This window comes from Solanum stenotomum, chromosome 9 (genome assembly GCF_019186545.1).
Source record: "Solanum stenotomum isolate F172 chromosome 9, ASM1918654v1, whole genome shotgun sequence".
In the NCBI taxonomy this organism is placed as follows: domain Eukaryota; kingdom Viridiplantae; phylum Streptophyta; class Magnoliopsida; order Solanales; family Solanaceae; genus Solanum; species Solanum stenotomum.
In genome coordinates this window covers 56,315,104-56,326,619 of record NC_064290.1, presented here as the reverse complement: position 1 = coordinate 56,326,619, position 11,516 = coordinate 56,315,104, and the positions used below count along the sequence as shown (strand labels likewise).

Here is an 11,516-nt window from a genome sequence, read left to right as displayed (position 1 = left end):
ATTTCATAGGGTTTTGTCTAGATTAAATGTTTTAAGATAATATTATATTCGATTACGTATCAAATTTAAGAAAATAAATAAGTAAACTCACTTATTTTCCTCACAAACATTTTTCTTGAAAAACATCATTCGTCATATCAAACAGTAACCCTTAGTATAATTTTCTACTTACACAATATATAATTTCTCAGTGAAAGATATTCAACTGACCATATCCTTCATTATTTGTGGCTACGTCATTGTTCATAGGATTGTTAATTTTATCGTAATAAGAGATCTAAGATTCGTTAATTGAACATGAGAATGATAAGAAGTTCCTGATGTGGAGCATTTTTTCCTTTAATTAATAAGCATTATGCAATGCGAATCAAATCAATCGAGACTCTAAAATGTATATCAAACACCGATCGGCTTCGAAATCAAATATAAAATAATTTTAGATAAGGGTTTTCTTTGCATATATGCAAAAAAAAAAAGGTTTGAGCAAATTCAGGAAATAATCTCATTATTCATTTTGGAAGGACGTTTTTATTGCCTTGGTGTCTCTATTAGTAAACATGACGAACGTAACAAATTAAAGAACACCAAAAGAAACATCAAAAAAGTAAAAGTGGGGTATGATTAAACATAAATAAATAAAATTGTCTAGGTGGAAGAAAAAGTTATTAATAAGAGATTATATAAACTTAAATACTGAGTAACAACTGAAACCACACCACTCAAAAATAAAAAATAAAAACTAAAATAAACTGAAACTACCTAAGTTAAGAAAATGAGTAAATTAAAAAACATCAAAAGAACATCGAAAAAGTGAAAGTGGGGTATGATTAAAAATAAATAAATTAAATTAAATTAAAATAAAATAAAATTGTCCAGGTGGAAGAAAAAGTTGTTAATAAGAGATTATATAAACTTAAGCACTGAGTAACAACTGAAACCACACCACTCAAAAATAAAGACAAAAATAAATTGAAAATACATAAGAAAATGAGTAAATTAAAGAACACCAAAAGAACATCAAAAAAGTGAAAGTGGGGTATGATTAAAAATAAATAAATTACATTAAATTAAAATAAAATAAAATTGTCCAGGTGGAAGAAAAAGTTGTTAATAAGAGATTATATAAACCTAAGTACTGAGTAACAACTGAAACCACACCACTCAAAAATAAAAAGACTAAAATAAATTGAAAATACCTAAGTTAAGAAAATGAGTAAATTAAAGAACACCAAAAGAACATCAAAAAAGTGAAAGTGGTGTATGATTAAAAATAAATTAAATTAAAATAAAATAAAATTGTCCATGTAGAAGAAAAAGTTGTTAATAAGAGATTATATAAACTTAAGTACTGAGTAACAACTGAAACCACACCACTCAAAAATAAAAAGACTAAAATAAATTGAAAATACCTAAGTTAAGAAAATGAGTAAATTAAACAACACCAAAAGAACATCGAAAAAGTGAAACTGGGGTATTATTAAAAATAAATAAATAAAATTAAATTAAAATAAAATAAAATTGTCCAGGTGGTAGAAAAAGTTGTTAATAAGGGATTATATAAACTTAAGTAATGAGTAACAACTGAAACCACACCACTCACAAATAAAAAGACTAAAATAGATTGAAAATACCTAAGTTGAGAAAATGAGTGGAAGAAAAAACATGAATCATGCTCCAACTTCAGGTAATTTTTTCACTTTTTTCTTCTATCGTGAATTTATGTTTCAAAAAATTGAATGTCTCGTGTGTGATTAGATCGATCGATGAGACTACATCAAAAATTAGCGGTGTTATTGTTGTTGATTTGCCTAAACACTTCATTTTCTTGTTTTCTACGATTCAAGGTCTGACTTGGTAAATTTATTTACATGACCAAAAAAATGTTGAATTTTGTATAGGTTCTGTGTATATCACTTCTCAATTTTTTTATAATCATTTCTCTTTTTTCCTACTAGATTTTATCTTTTCAAAAATTTAATGTCTTACCAATGTATCACCTGCAAATCAAATCACGACTTAATTTATTTTTTTAAAATGATAATGATTGTTGTTTCATCTTTTCTCTTCTTTTTTTTCGACCTAAACCACTTAATTTTCTTGTTTTCGTCTTCAAGTTCAGATAATTTTTTCACTCTTTCCTTCGATCATGAATATATGTTCTAAAAAAACTGAATGTCTCATATGTGATTAGATCGATCGATGAGACTAAATAAAATATTAACAGTGCTGGTGTTGTTGTTGCTGTTTTGCCTTAACACTTCATTTTCTTGTTTTCTACGATTTAAGGTTTAATTAACTTGATAATTTTGTTTCCATGACCAAGAGAAAAGGTTGAATTTGGTATGTGTTGTGTGCATATTCATTTTTCAAAATTTTATAATCTATTCACCTTTTTCTTACCTGATTTTTTTTTTAAAAAAATTTAATGTCTTGTGAATGTATCGACCTGCATATCAAATTTGAGTTAATTTTTTTTAAAAGATGACAATGATTGTGGTTTCTTTTTTTTTCTTTCTTTTTGGCCTAAACCACTTAATTTTCTTGTTTTCTGCCCTAATAAATTTTGGATTGATAATTCTATATAATTTAATTCTTATTTTTTTATAAAAAAAAAAAAGAAAAAGTGAGAAGAGAAAAAAAAGGAAGAAGGTTGAATTTTGTATACGTTGTGTTGATCATATATCAAAAAATTCTTCTTTCTTTTTTCTAACAAATTTTACTTTACAAAAATTTAGTGTCTCATCTAGATCATGAGTAAATGAAAAATTTATTACCGTCAAGCGATTGAACGCTTCTTTCTTTTTTACTAACTATGATTTTCGTTGCTATTTTTTTTTCTCCTCTTATTTTGGGTCAAAACAACTTAATTTTCTGTTTTTTGCCATTAATAAATTTTTGAGTCCTAAATTTACATGGTCAAGAAAACAAAAAGAAAAAAAAGTTTGAATTCTAAATTTACCGTGTGTTTGATCATATATCAATTATTTCTTCTCTTTTTATTTTGTGAATTTTACCTTTTCAAAAACTTAATATCTATCAATGGGATCGATCATACCACTAACCAGATTATGAGTAAATAAATAAAACCAACTATGATTGTCGTTTATTTATTTACTGCGTCTAAACCACTAACTTTTCTTCTATTCTACTGCTAAAAAAATTCTTATTGATAATTTAGTATGTGTTGATTTAATATACCAAATTCTTGTGATTTGTTAACATTTTTTCTCATGAATTTACCTTTCAAAAATTGAAAGTTTTGTAATTTTCTAAACCATAATTAAAAAAATTGTTTCATCAACAATATTCTCAAAACGTGTGTTCATCTCTTTTTTTTTTTGGGCTTTGAAATACCACAAGATTCATGTTTTCTACAGTAACGTTTTATTTCTTTTATTTTATCATTTTTTTTTTTAAAAAAAAACTATTTGTTTGTATCCTTGGGATGCTTATTAAAGTCTTTGTTTCAGTTACTTTTTTTCGTCTTTTTCTTACAAAAACAAACAAAAAAAAAAGCCTCTTAAACATGAAAGACTAAATTTTTGGCATTACTGAGAGCGTCACTCCGAAAAGGCTCAACAATATGCAATTTAAGTTTAGCAGGAACTTCAACGTGGCTTGGGACACCGAATGAAATTTTTTTAGCATCACATAATTCTTGAAAAAAAAAGATAAAAAGCAAATGAATAAGAAACAGAGAAAACTAAATTCTATATATTATCACTGATCAGCCTTTTAATTTAGCATATTGATGTTTATATTGATTTTAGTTTTGTGCTATGTTAATTTATTAATTGATATTCTTTTTCGTACTGTATTAACATAAATGTGATGACATTTAAATTGATTTTATCTCCGTACTATAATAATTTACATTATCGAGATTCTTTTTCGTACTTTATTATATTTAAATTGAAATTAATTCCAAACTAAATTAACGTATTCGGTCGGAAATTTTTGGTAGTACTTTTATTACTTATATGATCTAAGATTCTTGCTTCATGTCAACGATCACGTTTCAAATTATCTATACAAGCACAACAATAAAAATCAAAAGGCGCGTGTACACTTGCGAAGATAGCGCGTGAACTAATTGATTTAACGGTTTACGAGATTTTTTTTTAAAACTCAATTGGTATCACGCGCTATCTTCAGGAAAGTGTACACACGCTTCTTAAATATATATTTTTTCATTTTTTAATCTTAAATACTAATCTAGAGCAAATATCTCATATATATACCTCATGTCCAAAAATTAATTATGTCCTTCTACCATTTTAATACTCATATTGATTGAGTCATATATGATCCAATTAACATTTTCCTTTATCTTAAGCTCATATATAGCTAAAATCTTGTAATCAATAAATGTCTTAATTAAACATAGTTTAAGTGTTTATGTTTACGACACTTTAATATTTCATATTACTATAAGCTTATAGACACTTATTTTTTGGTATGTAAGGTGCAAACGACACCAACGTCAACACAGAGGTGGATCAACTAGCTCAACGTCTATTGAAAGTGCAGCTCCCCATGGCGAATGTGACGAGAATCATGCGTGGTATTCTTCCAACGAACGCGAAAATCAACGATGGATCGAAAGAGTCTGTCCAAAAATTAGGGAGCTACTACATCAATCGTATCACAAAAAAAGCTAAGGAACGTTGCAATAAGGAGCAACGAAAGACTGTGACAGCTGAGGATATTCTTTGGGCCATGAACAAAATGGGCCTAACTAACCATGCTGGGCTTTTAGCCCAATACCTCAACAGGTATCGTGAATATAATCAAGTGAGTTATTTCAACGTACGCAAGCCCAATTGTGAATTAACTTTCACGTCACTCGCTGCACCACATCCAATTTTACCTATTGAACCCATCCTGGGTTATCCGTACCCGTATTTTCCACCAAATGTGCTGTTTTATGATCCGGTTACTGCTGCCTTGGTAACTTCCAGGTAAATGAGTGACTTTGAAAATGAGTGATCTTGAATAAATAATGTTAAACACGAATTGATTTTACCGCCTCTAAATTTACAGGGACTTTGAGATGGCGGTGGGGAACGATGGTAGTCCTTCTGAGTCATCTTCTTCAACTGTTGCGCCTGCTTATCCATTTGGACAGTGGATGCAGTAGACTGATGATGTGAACAAGCAGGTGGCGTAGCGTTGCGTTGCAAAAATAATAATGTTTTAAGTATGTTATATCGTTTGAACTCTATCTGGAGTAACAGTATGTTTCAGTTTCTTGTTTGTGTAATCAAGTTTGTATGTGTTTTTAAGTTTCCTTGTTAACAACTCTATGTTTATGTACTAATAAGCCACCTGTGTTTTATCCTTGTTAAAAACTTTATGTTATGTACTAGTAAGCTACCTGTGTTTTGTGTAATAAATATGTGTGTTTATAATTTCCTTGTGTTTGTTGTATGATGCTAATAGTCTCACTTTCTTCTTCTTGTGAAAAGAATTGAGGAGCTATGGTTGTTCAGGACTTTTCTTAAATGTTGTCGTACCTGTATTTGATCCTCAAAAATGCACTATTACATTTTTGGAAGATCCGTTGTCATGCATCTAGTGAGACATTTTGAAGAGTCCTAACAACCATAGCAAGCGAGTAGGCAATCATGGTTTATTTATAACCACGGAACAACATCAACAACATATCTAGTGAAGTCCCAAGTGGACGCTTCATATATAGATGCACTTTTAGTGAAATCTTGGGTTTTTTTTGTGTTCTTATTCACATGAAGCAGGATATGTACTTACACTTATTTTACAAAAAAAAAATAAAAAAATTACAATTGGACTCAGTTGTTGGATCATTGCCCTCTATAAAGATTGTGTTGTTTGATATAATCAATTACTTCATCGGCTGTCAAGTATTTCACTGATAACCCTTTTGAGATGCAGTCCCTGACATGAGAATGAAAAGTTAGCTTGTCCACCATTTTTATCCAAGATTCATTGCATGTCATTCTAGCTAGTCAGATTGATGATTTTTTTACCTTAGTCCCGTTGAACTGATTCCATTTGGTACTACTTCATCCACGACTCGGATATTCTTCTGCAGTTTTACATTAGTACACTGTATATTACACGTCTCTTCGACAAATAAAAGAGGATGGGAAGTGTGAAGCTGTCGATGAATTTTGGCATGCTAACATTTCAATAATGTTTACTACTACTAGTGACGCTGTACAACAGTCAATCATCTGAAATGAGAGAACAAGGGACTAGGATATGGAGTTCTTAACGAAGTTACCTTATATTCATTCAAAATTTCATCACCGGTGATGATTTTTTCAACATCCTGGCCATCTCTTCGGACACAAACCAAGCCGAAGTCTCTACATATGGCCCTGACCTAGAAAATCAACATATGAACATATTGCATAACTATAGTGCAACGTGAAGGAGGTATTTCACTTTACCTGCTCAGGTATCCAAACACCAGGTGTGCTGAAAGATTCTAGCAGATCAGAACCACATACTAGCATAACCATGAGGTCATCTGCGAGAAAAATAACCAGTGTTTAGAACTTGAATGGAACTTCGTAATCTACAATAGCTTTAAAACAATTTCACTTGGATAGATAATACAAATTTAAAATGTTAACCAATTATTCCCTCCCTTACAGATAGAATGGCATGTTCACTTTTGCACAGTTTCTTAGGGTTGCATAGTGACCAAGTAATACGTAGTTTATTAGGTAGTAACTAACATGCACATTGATTTACGGTAAGTCGGACAAGTAGGGTGATGGACTACGGTTGCTCAATTGACCTGTAAAGTAGGAGTTACTGAATTTGCAATCATAGTATATAATAAGTGAAAATATTCAATTCTACAAACTGAACATCAAATTGAAAGAATCGAATGGAGAATATGACATCCAATTTGAAGCTGAGAATTGATCTCTCTTTTTTTTTTAAAAAAAGAAACTGAGAAAGTACACATCAGTACACAATAAAGATACCTCCACAAGAGAAATGAACTGCACAGTGATCTATTAACTAATCGCTCAGAGATTTAGACAATGATGAAACTAGGCTTCAATACCTAAATCACTTTCTTCTCTTTCCAGTTTGGTTCACTTTCATTCATTTTCTAATATTTGTGGGAAAATAGTTTCTTCTTACTTTTCCTTCAACTATAAGTTAGTAACAGCCAAAATATATATACTAAGCATGCAACTACCCCTAGGTTTTTAACATTATCGCCAGTTAACCTGCTGCTACATTAGTCTTTGTTCCCTCGCTTAAATCAACTACCAAGTCTAACACCATCCAAGGGGAATAATTGCGAGCTAGAACTTGGAGATGAAACCCACCAGTTCGCGGGAAAGGAAGATCTGCAGAGGTGAGGGGAGGGAGGTTGGAAGGGGTAAATGAAATTTTCTTTCACTAAAGCCACAGGAATGAAAGAATCTTTATCACAAAGAAATAAAATGGTTTCGGGAAGATTGCAAGTTTCTTATTAACCATTGGCCATAAATTCCTATCAACACTATTCCAACACAGATCAACTTAAGGCAGCTGTGGATCTTACCGGTGGATGTCAAACTTCCACCACTGATAGCAGTTTTTATTCTGGAGAGAACTGTCAATGTTCGTTGATAGCTATCCTGACTTGCCTGCACAAAAAATTCAAGAAAAATCATTGACAGGATTAAGGAAAGTTAGTTTATCCCAGACTGCAGCAATGGTGTAAATACATCAAATATAAAACTAGGCTATGCAATCATACCAAGTAGGACCTTATTACTCACACTGAAAAGGGAGATTTTGGGGATATATTTTTTTTTGGAGGGGAGGAGGAGGAGGAGAAAGAGATGAATAGATAGAGAGAGAGACCTCCCAGGTATCTGTCATAACAAATTCTGAGCTTTTACAGGCTAATTGGCACATTGCAACACGATGCTCCGCAGATATAAGATTCTGCAAAAATGAGGAGCAAATAAATTAGGAAGATCTTTTTCTGCGTGTCAGTAACATCGACACAAGATATAAAGCATGTTCAATTTCTTATAATAATATATATTTGACCAGTATAAATGATAAAGAAAGTAAGAAACAAAACCTCATGACTAAGAACAGGATGCGCTAGTATAAAGAAATTTCAGGTCCCAGACCAGAAACAACATAGACTAAGATTCATAATGCAAAATGAGATGGATCAGAAGAAAGTGATTATATAGCAAAGCTAGTTGTACATGTTTTCTTTTAATTACCCTTTCCAATTACACATTTTTAGCAGCTGCAGTGCTGGAGATATGCTAAATACCTTCTTCTTATATGCATCATTTACAGGTGACATGTAACCTCCAATCACACAAATTCCTTCTGAAGTCAATGCATCTCTTGCCAACTCTGAATTAATATCGCCAAAAGTTTAGCAACATCCAATAAACAGATTAAATGAATTTCATATTCTAACAACATATTAACTCTGAGCAGCTTATGTGCTGGAGGACTTCAGACTATACATGGCTTGTTGCTTTCATCTAAATAGAAGAAAAATATGGAAGATTCTTCTCTTTGGCACACACGCAAATACACCTCCTTCAGTCCCACAACCCTCCCTCCCTCCCCTAATGGAGAATAAAGGGATAAAAGGAAGAAAAAAGCTCAGCGGGGGAAACGTAGTAGAGGTTGGATAGTACTTACCAAAACAGCGCAAGTGCATATAAGTTGGAGGATTGAAACTTCCTGTTGATACAAGAACTACATATGTCCTTTTCCTAGTAAGAAGAGAGAGAGAGTTAGCAAGTATCTACAGCAGGGATCGAATCAGAGGAAGAAGGGTAAAGAATAAATAATATAATAAAATCCATAATAAAGCTAACTACGTTGGCAAGTATGTATATTCAGGTCTTGCTTTTTTTCACTTTTTTATTTATGCCTTTCAATATACCACGGAAGTATTACAACACTAATTCAGTTGTGAGAGTCTCCACATTGGAAAGTAGACTTGGAAACCACTCAACTTTGCTTCCTTGTAATAAGCTTGTCCATTATGGTGATTGACATATGCCCCTTCCCAGCATAAATAACAGTACATTTAAAAAAAAAATGAAAGTGAAAACTACCATTTCGGAAGCTTAAAATCAGATCCTGTCATAAACAAGCACAATTCATGACAATTGTAAATTGGCAGCTCTAAAGAATGAAAGGCAAATGGGCATTATAAAACAAGTGAGCCAACCATGAATCAAATGCTAGTCCACACAAAAAACTAATGTAGAAAGGCTAGTCCAAGATGACATACTAAACTTACCTCCTTTCAGGACTTAGTTGCCCCTCCATATGTTTTATTAAATCCAAAGACAACTTATCCAGCGGTAAAGCAATATTGGTCTTACCTATGAATTTAAACAGAATGGTTAGCAAGAAAACAACTGGTCGGTTCGGTTTAGAGCAGAATTAACAACCAAAAATGCAGACTCACATCTGCTAGTCATAGCACATACTTTACAGCAGCAACAACAAACATACCCAGTGTGGTCCCACAAAGTGAGGTCTGGGAAGGGTGTGATGTACGCAAACATTACCCTTACCTTAGATGTAGATAGGTTATATTCAATAGATCATCGGCTCACGGAAAAACAGTCCAAAGTACTCGTGAAAAAAGGCAACGGAAGTGAAAGCATAATAAAACAAAATACTACGATAATCAAACTACAAAAAACAACCTATAACAATAGCAATAGAATGACAAGAAACTACATGAACAATACTATGACTACTAGTATGAGCGGATAGCAAGACAAAGCACTACTAACTTAAATTGTGTCTTCCATAACCTCCTATCTCTAAAGTCATGTCTTCGTTAAGCTGACACTGCACCAAGTACTTTCTAACCACCTCTTCCCAATCCAGTCTCCATTCATGCTTTTTCCTTTTGCTAATCAGTGAATGAAAACTCACTTTATACTGAAATCAACCTTTTTTACCACGAATACTGAAATTAATTTTAAATAAAAGCTAATATGAATATTGATGGCTTAAATTAAATCACTGCCTCTAACATGGTAAAGGAGCAATATTTTACATGAATATCACCATTCTCTATTCCACTATCCAGTATAATTTCTTAATCGCACACTTTTTACCAAAAAAAACTCAAAATTGGAAACATCAATCAATTAAAGGAGAATAATTATAGACAAGTACATTGAGTACTTACTAGACATGTTGCTGGTGAAGAGTATTTTCCACGGCGACTGCTTCTGAGGATATAAATAACCACGACGAATATGGCCTGCGTGTAAAATAGGCTGGGAACTTTCTAGTTATTCCGCCGGTCGCCCGGTCACTGGTCGCCGGTCAGCCGTTGAGACGTGGAGAAGGGACGGCACATGGGACTAAAATAAAAGAGAATATTAGAAAGGATAAATTGGTCCAAGTGTAATTATTTTTATTGAAAAAATAGGATAAAACAATTTTTACAAAAATAAATAAATTTGAAGGCATGTTTGTGAAATTATCCCTAAATTTAATGGTTAGAGATTGATGAATATCTCAATAGAAATTAAAATTGCTCAAAAAAAGCAAACCAAAAGAGAGTTTTTCTTTTCTCCTTATATTTAAAAACAATAATAACATATACTCAAAAATAGAGCTTCGTAAATAATTGATTGATAAAAAATAGATAGTCTTAAAATTTAACACTTGAAGGGGTATAAAGTGAATTTCATAAATTATGAATACAATTTTAGGCAATCAACGATAATGATATATTCAAGATCAAATCTAAATAAATAGTGAGTTTGTTTTATTCTCCATAATTGAGAGGTAGATTTATGACAGATCACTAATGATATAATATATAAATTTATTTTGACATAGAATAAACTTATAAATCAACTTATAAACATGCTTTTGTAAATTCAATTGCATATAAGGTTTATAAATCAACTTATGTCTTGTAAATTCAATTGCATAGGATTTATACGTCGATATTGACATATGAGACTTATAAATCACAATAACTAAATATAAAAGTGAGAATAATTTTAAGTAAGTTACACTCAATAAATACATTTTATAAAACATAATAACATATGCTAATTTACAACTATTTGTAGTCACACGACTTAAAGATTATATTGACATATGCAATTCAGATATTACATGTAAGAATGTGTTTTTAAAAAGAACAAATGAAAAATACATTCTAAATGTGCAAATTATAAATACAACTTATATTCACGTTTTGAATGCATTTGATAAATAATAATTAAAAAGTATAACTCATCAACCACAAATTGTTAAATGCTATTTATAATTTTGTTTTTCTTTTTTCTAAACATAAATCTCAAAGGATAGATGTGACTTAAAATATGAAATCCTCATACATTTGCTGGTAAATAATCACACATTTTTGAAGGTATTATATTAAACTTGAAATGCTACTCATTTGAAGTAACACATTATAAGTCTAACATATTTTGTTAACATTAAGCAATACAAAACATATTTAATTGATTCAAAATTAAATATATTTGAGTCAT

The 11,516-nt window shown here is 31.2% G+C and overlaps 2 protein-coding genes across 2 annotated transcripts; one reads left to right on the top strand and one right to left on the bottom strand.

Annotated features, from left to right (window-relative positions):
- The first annotated feature begins 1,662 nt into the window (after positions 1–1,662).
- LOC125877044 (nuclear transcription factor Y subunit B-9-like) lies at positions 1,663–5,392 on the top strand. The gene is made up of 3 exons (XM_049558348.1): positions 1,663–1,684; positions 4,466–4,961; positions 5,044–5,392. Exons 1-3 carry the CDS (start codon positions 1,663–1,665, stop codon positions 5,138–5,140), a joined length of 615 nt encoding a protein of 204 aa, XP_049414305.1. The 3' UTR covers positions 5,141–5,392.
- A 399-nt stretch (positions 5,393–5,791) lies between these two features.
- On the bottom strand, positions 5,792–10,387 carry LOC125876183 (nicotinamide/nicotinic acid mononucleotide adenylyltransferase). The gene is made up of 10 exons (XM_049557298.1): positions 10,190–10,387; positions 9,281–9,365; positions 8,671–8,744; positions 8,288–8,373; positions 7,858–7,941; positions 7,553–7,637; positions 6,435–6,514; positions 6,266–6,367; positions 6,009–6,067; positions 5,792–5,916 (listed from the first exon to the last, which is right to left on the bottom strand). Exons 1-10 carry the CDS (start codon positions 10,194–10,196, stop codon positions 5,823–5,825), a joined length of 756 nt encoding a protein of 251 aa, XP_049413255.1. The 5' UTR covers positions 10,197–10,387; the 3' UTR covers positions 5,792–5,822.
- Positions 10,388–11,516: the final 1,129 nt, after the last annotated feature.